At 37.1% G+C, this 13,505-nt stretch overlaps 2 protein-coding genes across 7 annotated transcripts in view; one reads left to right on the top strand and one right to left on the bottom strand.

Moving 5' to 3' along the window:
- Window positions 1-271: 271 nt before the first annotated feature.
- LOC129279580 (mitochondrial import inner membrane translocase subunit TIM14-like) overlaps window positions 272-13,505 on the bottom strand; it is a 15,567-nt gene continuing 2,333 nt past the window's right edge. The window contains exons 1-7 of one of the 2 annotated variants that reach the window (XR_010296129.1): window positions 12,661-13,039; window positions 5,521-5,572; window positions 4,545-4,606; window positions 3,542-3,618; window positions 2,896-2,966; window positions 563-1,935; window positions 272-363 (exon numbers count right to left, since the gene is read on the bottom strand). Coding sequence is in view for 1 of the 2 variants with exons in the window: in XM_064111492.1 (XP_063967562.1) it covers window positions 1,862-1,935; window positions 2,896-2,966; window positions 3,542-3,618; window positions 4,545-4,606; window positions 5,521-5,572; window positions 12,661-12,663 (339 nt within the window). In the remaining variant the exon portion in view is untranslated. Of the gene's footprint in view, window positions 1,936-2,895; window positions 2,967-3,541; window positions 3,619-4,544; window positions 4,607-5,520; window positions 5,573-12,660; window positions 13,118-13,505 lie in introns of those variants that run through there. The other variant, XM_064111492.1, reaches the window with a different exon arrangement.
- LOC129278607 (nondiscriminating glutamyl-tRNA synthetase EARS2, mitochondrial-like) overlaps window positions 12,471-13,505 on the top strand; it is an 18,307-nt gene continuing 17,272 nt past the window's right edge. Inside the window, exon 1 of one of the 5 annotated variants that reach the window (XM_064111489.1) lies at window positions 12,471-12,604. The gene's annotated coding sequence lies outside the window, so the exon portion shown is untranslated. Of the gene's footprint in view, window positions 12,605-12,765; window positions 12,934-13,505 lie in introns of those variants that run through there. The other 4 variants (XM_064111491.1, XM_064111490.1, XM_064111487.1 and 1 more) reach the window with 4 other exon arrangements.

The raw sequence follows: 13,505 nt of genomic DNA, 5'->3' as shown, positions 1-13,505 counted from the left end.
ACAAACTTTTTGTTGGGGTGAACTTCCCTTTTAACCCTCATATTTTCAAAAGTAAGTATGATTGTCAAAGTGGGATCAAATTAGATATATAGCTCACTTGAGAATGTGGCTACCCCAAGGTGAATACAATGTAGCTACATGTATTTTAGGATCCTGTAATATAAAGGATATACTGTACATTCACTAAATTGCACTATTAATTGTAAGTCTACGGAAAATCATCGGATAATTAAACTCATTTTAAAACATATTAGAACTCAGACAGAATAGCTTTCAGTGGTTTTGCTTCAATATTTTTATTCCATTGCTGTTATAACATTAAAATCAAGGCACGGTCACCTACATTACACATTGGAGCCAGAGCTGCCAACCCCATGGTTTTTTTTTTCGTTTTATCCTTTTTTCAAGCCTAAAATCCGATTTTTCTTCAAATTTTGAAAAACACTCCAAAAATCATTGTTCTTACAAGTTTTTAAAAAAATCCTACATCTAGGGGAAAATCCTATTTGGTGTCACTTTCCCCATAAAATTATGCTCAATAGGATTGGCAGCTCTGTTGAGCCAAGAACCAGAAATATAAAAAACATATTTGATAATCATCTACTGAAGATCTTTGAGGTATAGACACACAAAAAAGGTACACAAAAAATCTCCTTCTTTTTGCACAATACACATGTGGATGTATGATGAAAGTCATATTAAAAATTGTACAGGTATGGTCTTAGTTGCTCTCATTAAATACTGATTTCTATATATGAAAATTGTTTCAATACATTTTCACAAGACCCTCTGTAGAACATTATTGATTATATACCATAATACTCTCCATGAAAAATGATGCACGTATATATCAGTTCAGAACATTTCATATAAACCAAACCACAATCAGAATAATTTTTGCCATTCAGGCCATTATAAAGCAAGTTTACAATGACGTCCCTTTGCCTATGTTGAAGCAGAGGACGACCCAATACCAAGTTTCTTCATAACCTCATTTCCATTGTTATTTTCTTATCCTACAAATATCACCTGGCGTTAAATACAAACTGTAAATCACACTTCATAGAGAGAGATTTTTCGGTATAAATGTAACATCATGACTTTAGGGCTATAAATATTCAGCATATTCTCAAGATCTTTCATGATTTCGGCTTTGCTTTCATTTCATGTCCACTTATGAATGCAAACTTTGAATATACTGATTCATTTCCACTGTGGATCTTCAACAAAAATTTACAGATATATAAATTTCTTTTGATTTCTGAAGTTCTCACTTTATCTTTATAGTTTGGAAAGGAGTATTGAGACCTGTAGTTATGTGTGCATGACAAAGAAAGAGAAATAGTTTTTTTTTTAAAGTGAATAAAGATTTCCTGACAATAGAGAGGATCAGATGATGAACAAGCTCTTGCCCCCTGCGGCCAGAACTATGCCCTGTAAGTGATCTTGAAGTATCGTATGCTACAGCAAATTTCTATGCTCTTCACTGGAAAGGATTAGTAACCAGCAGAGAACATTTCATATTGTTATTGTTCCAATTTGCACTTGATTGATCTGCAGAGTGCCTTTGACAAGTACATGGCAAAGGATTAATAATATAACCATTGAGGATTTACTGCTCACCATGTGGTTGGGCACATAATCAGAATCCACCATGTTATTCACACAGCCACGCAATCCTCCAACAATAAATTAATAAAAAATCTTGCGGAATTCTTGGAGAACACGGAGGTGACTGAACACCTATCACTCAAGTTCAAAGTCTCTGCAGATGTGTGCATTGATCAATTCACCACACATTGTCCATGTCAATAATATTCAAGGAGGATATGGCTCTTGTAATCCTAACTTCCTGGTATCATCATAACTTCTTGCCCTGGCTCTCCAGGTAGTCCTTTGCTTCATTGATCTTGGTTGCAAGGTATGGGGATCCCCCTGAGTTGAAGAAAGGCAGGATGAAGAAAGTAACATATATACACAAGTTGAAATATTTGACATTTTACCCAAAATGTAAAAAAAAAGGGGGGGGGGTCGGGGGAGGGGTTGTTTTTCATTCGGAAGTTCAAATTTGTATACATTTGGTAATCTCAACTCTTCATGTATTCACAATGGGTGGTACTCGCAAATCAAGCCTGGGTTTAAAGGGTCACTTTACCCTGATATCTAGTTGATTATATATTTAAAATGCAGAAAATTATAAGTTAGTGAAGGTTTTGAGAAAATTCATGAAAGAATAACAGAATAACAAAGTCCCCATAAATGCCCCAGATATGAATTCCATATATTCTCAATATTAAATGGTTCATGATGCTTTAAAATATTTGTCATCACATACATACAGGTTTCAAATGAATTGTATGATATATTGAATTGACAGTTTGTCTTGTATTTAATTTTCCATGGAATTTATTTCACATGATGAATGGGATACCTGCTCGCATAATATTCTTGAAAAGTCATAATCTTGTTAAATTCTTTACTAGATTTGGGCCAAAACTTCCACTAATGGGTTTGCTTTATTTTCTGTCTTTATCAAATCTGGCTTCTGTTAGACTGAACTTGCCCTTGAATTCAAACGCAAGAAAGATTTAGTCCACACTTTGAATGAATGCTAAGGTTTTATCTTCCTAATTCAACACTCGTGAAAAAATATGTACCAAACAATTCATTAAAAATTCAATTTAAACTCATTGTCATTTTCAAAATAATTTGCAACATTATCAAATTAATAAATTTGTCAAACTTTGTGATTGTCTTACTGTTTATCAATTTTTCCATAAAATTTATACATTTCTACTCCTCTTTTCTTCTGTTTTCTTAAAACATCGATCAATTTGGGTTGGATTATCCTCTAATTAATGAAGATTTTAATGCTATTTTTCAACAATATTTTACCTCTGTCTGGATGGTTTAAAAGCATGATCTTTCTGTGAGCATCCCTAACTCTGGATTTTGATGCCGAGGAACTGAAACAAAAAGAAAAAAAAATTAACAATCACCATCATCATCATAAGCCATCACTAACATTATCATTACCATCATCATCATCATCACTATAATAATAATTATCATTATCCTGATCACTATCATGACCATCAACGTCACCATTAAACACTTAATCTTGCTGTGGAAGGACAAATAATATTCAATCTGCACACAAAATCATATTTACAGGAATGAGTTCAGAGGTGATACACTTCTCTTAATCCGATATTTGTCCAGTCAGCATAACTGCACAGAGCTTCAAGTGGCACTGTGATCAAATGCAAAAACCAAGGGCAAGTGTAAAAATGTTCACCTGTAGCAATGAAATTAATTTTTTTCTGTTCTTGTGATATGACAGCGAATAGGGGTTCTTTTCTTCACTTCATGCCTTTTCATCTTTTTTTTATCCCTCCCACACACCACCGAGAACTAATTAAAGTAAAGACCTGTAAGATATACTTATACTCCCAGATTTAAACTTGATTCTTTTTTTTTAACCCCCCCCCCCAATACGCCAGCCACCAAGGGCTTCAGAAGACTTGTAGGATAAACTCACCTTACTCCAAGAATCAAACTCGCCTCTCTCTTTGAAATCTTTGGTTCAAATCCTCCTTTGTAATAAGTGTTGAAATTCTGTTGAATACAATACAAGGTAATAAATAATAATAAATAATAATAGTTCATATTTTATAGAGCATCCTTTCCTTGAAATACAAAGTGTTTTGATCCCTGGCCATCATAGGAGATTAAAAGGCAGTGATAGCATTGTTCTTAGCCAGAGCATAAATGATCAGAGTCAGGATATTAGAAAATGTAGGTAGATCTTCAAGTTGTGTTTGGTAGAACATCAAATGAAGCTACTTTCAACATGATAGAACTGTTAACAGGTAAAAGAATGTAGTTGCAGCAATCACTTTGAATAGGCCTATAGCGACACAAAATAGTTTTTAATCAAGGGGCCTCATTTGCCCCACTTCAATGGGGGCAAATAAGGCCACCTGACAACAATGTTTAATGCTCATTAATATGCAACTGAGATTGATTTGTACTCATAATTCTATTGGATAATGTACGTCAAATGTAGACCTAATACATGTATTAGACATCTAATCACATTTCTGCGGGTATGCATTAAAAAGATACAAATGGAATTATGAAAAAGGTGGCCTTATTAACCCCACTCTCCCCTACATGTATGAATAAAAATTAAATAAATATGTGCCAAATCAAAATGATTGTGGTATGTGTGATTGCTGCGAAATTTACAAAACAAGCATGGTATTCCAGAGACCTATGTTGGGTACTTCTGGTTCCTGAGTGATGGTTCAATTTTTATTCTAAATTACCTAATAAATTAAATGTAATGTGTACCTTATCAATATACATACCTGTACATATATTGGTATTTAAAATGTGTGCACATAGACAATATTAAACGACAAGTACATACTAGGGTCATACTGTATAGTACTCAAGTTAAATAATTCAGTTCACAACTTTTCAATATAAAAAAATCTCTCTCCCGCACACACTATCACTCTTACAAGAATATAACTTACAAACTTGGGCATCTTTGAGGCATTCTGCTGTACAAGTCTTCCTGTCTGTAGAGCAAATCTCCCTATTAATAAAAATAATGCAAAGCAATTTAATCAAAGTGGAAATGAACCTACAAGCAACATGCAAGATGAGATGAAAATGGCTTTAATGAAAGGCAAGTGGGGGAAGCTCTCACTAATGTTATACAGCAGCAATTGCAGAAAATTTGCAATATCCAATATTGTTTGACATCAATATTCTTTTCAAAGCAGCAGATGGAATGGGTAAAATTACTGAAAACACACTTTCATAATGATACCAAAGGCAAAGCTAACAAAATTTAAATATATGTACACTCTTATTATGTCATCATTTTTGACGAATCTTTGAAATAGTGATATTGAGACATTGATTATCTCACTCTCTCTTTGACCAAAAATCCCCAAAAACTTATATTAAAAATGTCTGTATGAATCAATAGGACTGTGATTTAGCTGGTTCGTCAATGTAACTTTATTAGAAATTACTTTCAGTTATCTTTTTTTTATTGAATCAGTCATTTTTTTTTCATATTCCATGCAAATACAATTGTATAGGCCTACAACCTTCATACAACAAAACATAAAGGGAACTATGACAACATTCAACAATATATCTTTTTTTTTACAATAAAAAAAAGATGTTCTTATCATAGAAACATTGTCTAGTTCCAGCATTATCTTCACCCAAAAGGTGATTGAGTAATTTGCCACTTTTTTATTTTCTTGATGGCATATTGGTTCACTTTTCCTTCTTTTATTTCAAATAAGTTTTGAATAAAACAGGATATGGACTCCTTTACTTTCATGAGTACATTGTATTTTGTATTCATGAAAGATGATAACTTGCATGTATGGGACTCATTTCTGAATTTAAAAAAAGACAAAGAACACAAAAAAGCATCAATCTAAATTTTGAGCACGAATGGGTAAATAAGGAAGGATTTCTTTTATTTACCTAGATAACCTGCAGCAGCAAGGCCAATTCCAGCTAAAATCACAGATGAAGCCTGGGATATAAAAACAAATGAAAAAAAAGTTTGAAGTGCAGTAAAAAGACTAGAGTGTAATCTGCTATAGACTGAAAAATCTGCTGTTTCGCAGGAGTTTTTAAACATTTTCTGATTTTTGTTAGTCCTGCTACACAGACCGAAGTCTCCTATAGGACTTGTAGTGCCGTTTTTTTGCACACTGAACTGCAGAGTCTATGGAGAAAGGGATGAGCTATCGCACCCTCATCGATTACTCCTTAACCCTTTCCACGCGTACTTCGCACCAATGCACACTCGGTGCCGTGCGAACTTCGCATTTCACACTCAACAAACAATGCATTGTTTCCCTCCCTGAAAATAATTCAGTACAGATGGGTTCATGGTCCAGCGCACAAAGAGTTAATTCTCCCTTTTGACATAGAAAACAAAGCATGTGAATGAAAATTCACATTTTCAGATAACAATCAGCTTACCTGGTACCGTAATACCAGTTTCTTGAAATATGACAAGGTGACTCATTGTTGATCACTTATATTATACGGACGTGGCGCCCGTAACGTTAGCGATCAACAATGAGAAACAAGATGGCGGCGTAAGCATTCGGGCAAGTCTCCCCCGTCTTTTCATAATTTCTTTTTCATTTTGTTTATGATTTCTTGTTAAAAATGAAATTGATAGTGTAGAAATGTCGGAAATAGAGTTGTATCCCATTAACATGATTTAGGACTAGATCTTTTAGAAGGGAAGTAGAAATCTCGGGGGCGAAAGTTGAGGTTTTTTGGCGGTACCGTGTACGTGTAGATGAAGGCAATGGAATCGCTAGCTTTGTAGAGAGTTTACAAGCATACATTAGTAAATTATTTTTACTCTCTAGAAGCCTCCTGGCTAGCCAAAACAGAGTTTGGTCCAGTTCTTTTTGTATAGATCTATCTTTTTGAAATAAAGACAAAGTAAAAAATCGATGAGCCCCGTCGCGTCAGGGGGATTTTGCATTGTTAACCCCCTAATCAGTAGAGGCGCACGGCCAATATGGGAGACTCTCTCCAATAGGGGAGACAATCTCCCACATTGGAGACTTGCTTTGCAAAAGGACAAAAGAAACAACACCAACAAAAACATGATTTTTTCCACCCAAAATGTTGTCTCACTGAGGTCAGAAGCCCATTTGTTTTGTGTGTGATTGACAACAAAAATCCTTATCAAAACAAAAGTAGACGGCGAATATTTAAAGTAGACGTTGAAAAGGGGTAATTTTTCATGAGGAATCTGCTTATCACATTTTTATTTGCCGCCAAGGTAATCCTTTTGCAGCAAATGTAAACAAAGGAAATTGGACTCCAAAACTGGAGGCTGTCCCTGAAATTGGATACCCAAATTCTTTACAAAAGTCTCTGATATTGGAGATATCTCCCACATTGGAGACAGTCTCCAATATTGGCCGTGCGCCTCTACTTCTAATGGCGGCTGCACTATAGTGAGCCGTCTGTGTACGAGAAATTAAAAAAATAAATAAAAATGTTTAAAAACTCCTAGAAAAATACGGCTGCCATGCCAGCTGTCTAGGCTAGCTGTTGTATGGTAGGGGGTCCTAAAGTTACGCGGGTCCTAAAGCTACGCACCACTCATCGCGCATGCAGTTTTCAATGGCAAATGCTCGCTCTGTGTGTGGAACTGTGACTGCAGAGTGACGAACAATTCCTATTCGTTTTTTTCGACAGAGGCTGCAATAAATCTCTAAATGCAGAGAAAACCAACTATTTGGAATTTCGGAGTTATATATTCACTTTAATATCATATATCCTATAATAATGTGAACAAATTTTAGCATGATATATCGAGTGCTAGCTTAGTTTAGGAACCCTTCTACATCGGGCGGCGAAATCAAGAGGGGTTCGGAAAACACGGCGGGATTTTCGTATTACGTGAGTTTTGCGTTATTTTCTTCTTGGTTAATGATCTTTTGAATATTTGCCACAAGTAAGTGAAAGATAATTTGTTCAAATATTGAAATTGGTTAGTTTTTATCGATTGAAAACAGAGTGCGTAGCTTTAGGTTCCCCCCCCTAGCCAGGCGGCTTCTAGAGAGTAAAAATCATTTACTAACGTAAGGTTACTCTCATACGAAGCCAGGGCTTCTCTCTCATAGACCCACACAAAGGAAGCCAAAACCTGAAACTTTCACCCCCGAGATTTCTACTTTCCTTCCAAAAGATCTAGACCTAAATCATGTACATGGGATAAAACTTCATTTCCGACATTTCTACGCTCTCGTTGTTATTTTTGAAGAAGAATTCATCAAAAAAAATGAGAAAAATATCATGAATAGACGGAAGAGACTTGCCCGATGTTTACGCCGCCATCTTGTTTCCTATTGTTCGGCTTCGCCAACGTTACAGACGCGTGCGTTTTTTTATCCCATGTACATGATTTAGGTCTAGATCTTTTGGAAGGAAAGTACCTCAGGCGATGTTCGTGCAGGCTCCACTCCACTTCACTACCGCTACACTACGCTCCACCTACCCGAACATCGGGACAGTGAACTAGATCGGATATTCCGAGTCATAAAAGGTGGGATGGCAATCATGGTTATCGCCTGGGGGGGCCACTTCCATTGACGAGTGGATACCATGCGCGACCACGGGGTCTTGAAAAGCACCCTAAACACGTATGTTCCATATTCTGAAAATGCACCCCTTAACAAGTATTGGCGTGTGAAACCCTACCCTTAACAAGTATTGGAAACAAATACTATTGGCAAGTATTCACAGAACTGAGCCCCTAAACAAGTACAGCGATGTATTTTCCATATTCTGAAAATGCACCCCTTAACAAGTATTGGAAACAAAACGATACTCTTAGCAAGTATTCCCTGAAATGAACCCCTAAACAAGTACAGAGGTATTTTGTTATGTCACGCGTCCGTCGGTTTTACCTTTAGACACCATTATTTTGGTTTAGTACGGCCCCACCTTCCACACCTCGCGCAAATCGGACTCTAAACACGTAGTGTTGGGGCAAAAAGGACATCCTTTATAAAACATTTTGACTTTGTTTTATCATCCCCGCATATTTGACCTAAACACGTTTATTTTTCCGAGCAAAATAGATACCCTTTTTTCAATATTTTTGTGTTTTATCACGTTACGTACGTAACGTGCCCATCTTGAAAAAGACATCCTTTTTACGTGTTTTTTTGGTCGCGCATGGTATCCACTCGTCAATGTAAGTGGCCCCCCCGGGGGTTATCGTAAAAATTAAAGAAAAAAAATATAAAAAGGGATATGAATGACTTAATATCTTACTTTACACCCGTATTTCACTCCGTGTCCATCCTCCGGTTATCCTCAAAATTGGTGATTTTGGGCCAGTATCTTTTTCCTCACACGTATTATTCACGGCCGATTTCAAAACATCGCATGCGATCGGTCGCGATCGCATGCGATGTTTTGAAATCGGGTGTAAAGTAAAATATTAAGTTATTCATATCCCTTTTTCTATTTTTTTTCTTTAATTTTTACGATAACCATGATTGCCATCCCACCTTTTATGACTCGGAATATCCGTTCTAGTTCACTGTCCCGATGTTCGGGTAGGTGGAGCGTAGTGTAGCGGTAGTGAAGTGGAGTGGAGCCTGCACGAACATCGCCTGAGGTAGAAGGAAAGTAGAAATCTCGGGGGTGAAAGTTTCAGGTTTTGGCTTCCTTTGTGTGGGTCTATGAGAGAGAAGCCCTGGCTTCGTATGAGAGTAACCTTACGTTAGTAAATGATTTTTACTCTCTAGAAGCCGCCTGGCTACCCCCCCCCCATCATATAATAATAATTAATAATAATTATAACATTTGTAGGGCGCTTAATACAGGTGTTTCTAAGCGCTCAGTTTTCTGCCTATCAACTAAATTACCGGGGGAAAAAAACCCAAAAAAAAAACCAAAAAAAAAACCAAAAAAAAAAAACCAAAAAAAAAAAAAACCTTGATATATTCAAAGCAAAATTTTAAACAAACAAATGCAACTAAGATGTGCACCTCAATATAGACCAACCCACAACTGATACCTATACATTAAAAAGGTGGGTCTTTAGCAAGGTCTTAAATTGATCAAGGGAGTTGGCATTATGGATGTAAGATGGTAATTTATTCCACTGGATTGGAGCGAAAACGGAAAAGGCTCGATCCCCATAACTGGTATTTATACGTGGTCCTAAAGTAAGCTGCAAGGTTGTTGAAGAACGAAGTGGTCTGAGTGAGCTAGAAGAGCGGAGAGAAATGAGATTAGAGAGGTATTCAGGAGCTAGGCCATTGATTATTTTATACGTCATGAGAAGAACTTTGAAAATGATGCGTTGGCGTATTGGAAGCCAATGAAGTGATTTCAGAATAGGTGTAACATGTTCAGATTTTCTTGAAAGAGTAACAAGCCTTGCAGCACTATTTTGAATTCTTTGAAGTGGGCGTAAATGTGACAGTGGGATACCAGAAAGAGCAGAATTGCAGTAATCAATGTGGGAAGATACAAAAGCATGGGTAAGTTTAGCAGTTGTGGGTTGGTCAAGTAGCCTCCTCATATAGGCCGCGTAGCCTCGGCCACGTGCAGGCGCGTAGCCAGGGGGGGCGGTGGGGGCAGTCGCCCCCCCCAAAACGTCCCCAAAAAGAAAAAAAAGAGAGGAGAAAAGGAAAAGGGAAGGGAGGAAAGGGAAGAAAGGTAGCTTTGTGTTTTTTTTTTCTTTTTATTCTTTTTTTTTTCTCAAAAGAGAAACTCCTTCACTCTTGCTCTAAATTTATGATTATGAATTTTGCTTCCGCGCTGCGCGCGGTTAAATGAAAATATTGAAGATCTCCATTGTTTCCCCCACCCTTTCTCTAACCCTGTTTTTCTACCTCAGCTATATGTGTTTATTGCCAGTTAAAGTTCAAATGTATAAATGTATACATTAGGGCATGGAATTAGAGTAAGGTTAGGCCGAAGTATATGAAGTTATCTTTTTTTTTAATTGATCGCGCAACTTCTGGTCAGGTCGGCTCCGGGCGGGTAAAATCTTTATATCAATTTCTGCCGTCACCTCCATAAAGTCAACTTCTCCCGCTTTTCAGCTCATTACTAAACAACCATAATTTTTGGGGCAAACAGGTTCCTAATCCAAAAAGAGGAAGGTATAAAATTTGTATCGTATAAGGGTATTAAATAAAAAAGTACAATATTTTTTATCAAATTCTATTCAACTTCATGTCATTTCCCTGTACATTCATCTCCTGTCCTGTTTTTCGCCCTCAGTTTGAAATTTTGAATGACTCTTAAGTTTCTTTATAATTCAAAATGAAGCGCTTCAGGATAAGTCAAAGAAATTATGCATCCTTTTTATATAATTTCAATAAATCACAGAAGTTTCAACTTTTTGCGCACTATTTTCCTTTTAATGAAGTTCAATAATCTTAGAAAATTAATTGAATTAGAGCCAATGGGGTATTGGAGATATCTGCATTATTCTGATGAAACATCCGCCCTTTGAAATTTCAGAGTTTCGTTGCTCTGCGCGGGGAGGAATATCATCCTCCTAGCATATACACTTCTCCTCTGTTTTGCGAGTTAAAGATATGCACTGTCGCTAAATTGTTTGTAATCAAATCTGATCTTTCCAAGGGAAGTATTCAATATATGTTTGAGAATATCCTTTTCTCGGGACCCTTTTCATGGCAAAAAATTGATAAAACGCTTTAGCTTCCGCACTTCGCGCGGGGTTATTATCATTTTAATTTCCTCCATTGTATTCCTTTTTTGAGTTTGTGCGTTCACAATCTTTTTTGAAAACAAGGTTCATGAAAACCAGGTTCAAAATCACAATATCTAGTCAACTGAATTGGAGCTGATATAGATACTGGAGACAAGAGAGACGACTCCTTTTCATTATAATTTATGAAACACCAAAAGCTTCGCGCGGGAGGGGGAAACTCCCCCTCCCTGCACCCACCCCCTAGGGAGCACGCTTCGCGTGCATTAGACCAAAAGCTTCAGTCTCTGTATTTTGGTTGTTCCGCTGAACTACGTTGGCTCCACTCACCATACATAGACTGAAGGGGATGGGGCCCCGTACCTACAGCCAACGTATAGTGAACTAGCGTTTTATAGATCGCGATTTAAAACTGTTTTTTAAGCAAAATTGAAAGTTTCATGGTTTCCATTATCAGGGAAATACAAATAACTTAAGTAATTGCATACCTTGGGCCGGAGTTATTGAAAAAAATCCTCTGGATGATTGAGAAATCTGTCATCTAAGACATTTTCACCTGACCTGACGGTTTTTCTTGCAAGTTGCCATCTTGAATGACGTCATTATCGTTATTAACTTAATGTCTCGAATCGATATATCGCAATTATAACTAGTACTAGTACTAGTATAACTAGTATCGTTTATCTTCGGTTTCGTTCGCATATGGAGCAGATCGTATAATATCGAAAGCAATTGAATATCGATATCACATTCGTGATTGTTGACGTTCGTTTGTAAATATTTTATAGTTTGGCTGCCATTTTGACCATTTTTATCGTGTTCAACCCAATTAAACATCGGTAAAGTATATTTTTCATGCCTTTTTCATCTATATCGTTTAAAGTATTTAAACATTGAAATATCAATTTCTAAGAGTTTGTTGTTTATACATCCTTAGATTGTAAATTCGATGTGTAAAATTACATCAAACTTTGGACTTTGAATTGACAAAAGGGAGGGAATGAGAACACATGCGAGCCCACACGTACACCCTACCGTCGGTAAATGGGGATTACAGTAAAATGTCAGAAATTGTTGAATAAATCCCCAGAAACGACGGTTATTCCTGTCTACGCGTGCATTTACCGCCCCCTCCAAAATGAAATCCTGGCTACGCGGTTGGCCATGTGCGAGAAGCAGTTTACAATTACCGGGAGTGCAGCCGCCTAGTGCACGCGGAACCAGCCGCAATGACCATGACGAGCCTGCGCCTGACGTGAGCTGAGCAGAGTAGCAGTAGCAGAATTTCAGAAATGAAGAGGTTAGTACTTTAATAGTAGACTACTGGTAATTTTTTTCAACATAATCATACATCCTACAACTACTTTGACTAATATTCTCACCATTTGTTTGTGTCGTGACTTGATTCAATGTCTACAATCCTTGATTTTCGTTACTTGTTTCCATCAAAAACTCCCCAATCGTTCTTCTGTCATGGCTCATGCAGCTATTGCGTCATTTATTCATGGGCATTGCGTATCGTAACGAGGTCGAGTGCCGTCTGCCAAACACCGGTACAGTCAGATCAGATCCGGAGGAAACGGTGATAACTTTGAATTAATGCAGCATATTTTCCTAAATTGTGATGCACAATCTGTCCAAGGCAGATTTTTAAGGTAATATAAGAGGGCAAGTTTACTAATAGATCTAAACCTAGGCCTAATTTGATCCGGCGTGGCCGCGGCCGTGGGTTAATTTTACCTCAGGCTCAGGCTCGGTCCCACATGTCTTTATCCGTGTCATTCAAAGTAAAGTCTAAAGACTTGTGCTGAAAATATAAATTAGCCATTGGCATCACTCCTAGTACCAATGAGGTCCAAACATTAACATGTATGGACCTCATAGGCGACATTACCCAAATTATGGGTTGGACAATGCTGTTCTGATTTCCAACCCAAGACTTTGGTAAATGTACGCATTAATACAAGGTGCAGTGTTAAGATATAACTTTTATTTGGTCGCATTTAATTGAGTAAGTTCTAAAAATAGTTGAAATTAAAATGGATTATTGTTAAACTTACATTTCAGGCCCTTTTTGTTGATTTTCGGTGAGCGTTCCACACACCTGCGACGAGTGATCAACTCCGAAGTGATACGCGTACTGGTCAGCTGATCGGTCAGGTGATCGGTTGGTTATCTTTTTGTCAGACGTTCATAATTTATGTTAAGCGTATCAATCTTCAGTATC

This window comes from Lytechinus pictus, chromosome 16 (genome assembly GCF_037042905.1).
Source record: "Lytechinus pictus isolate F3 Inbred chromosome 16, Lp3.0, whole genome shotgun sequence".
In the NCBI taxonomy this organism is placed as follows: Eukaryota; Metazoa; Echinodermata; class Echinoidea; order Temnopleuroida; family Toxopneustidae; genus Lytechinus; species Lytechinus pictus.
Note: the sequence above shows the minus strand (reverse complement) of the source record. Positions and strands in the feature narration are given on the sequence as shown.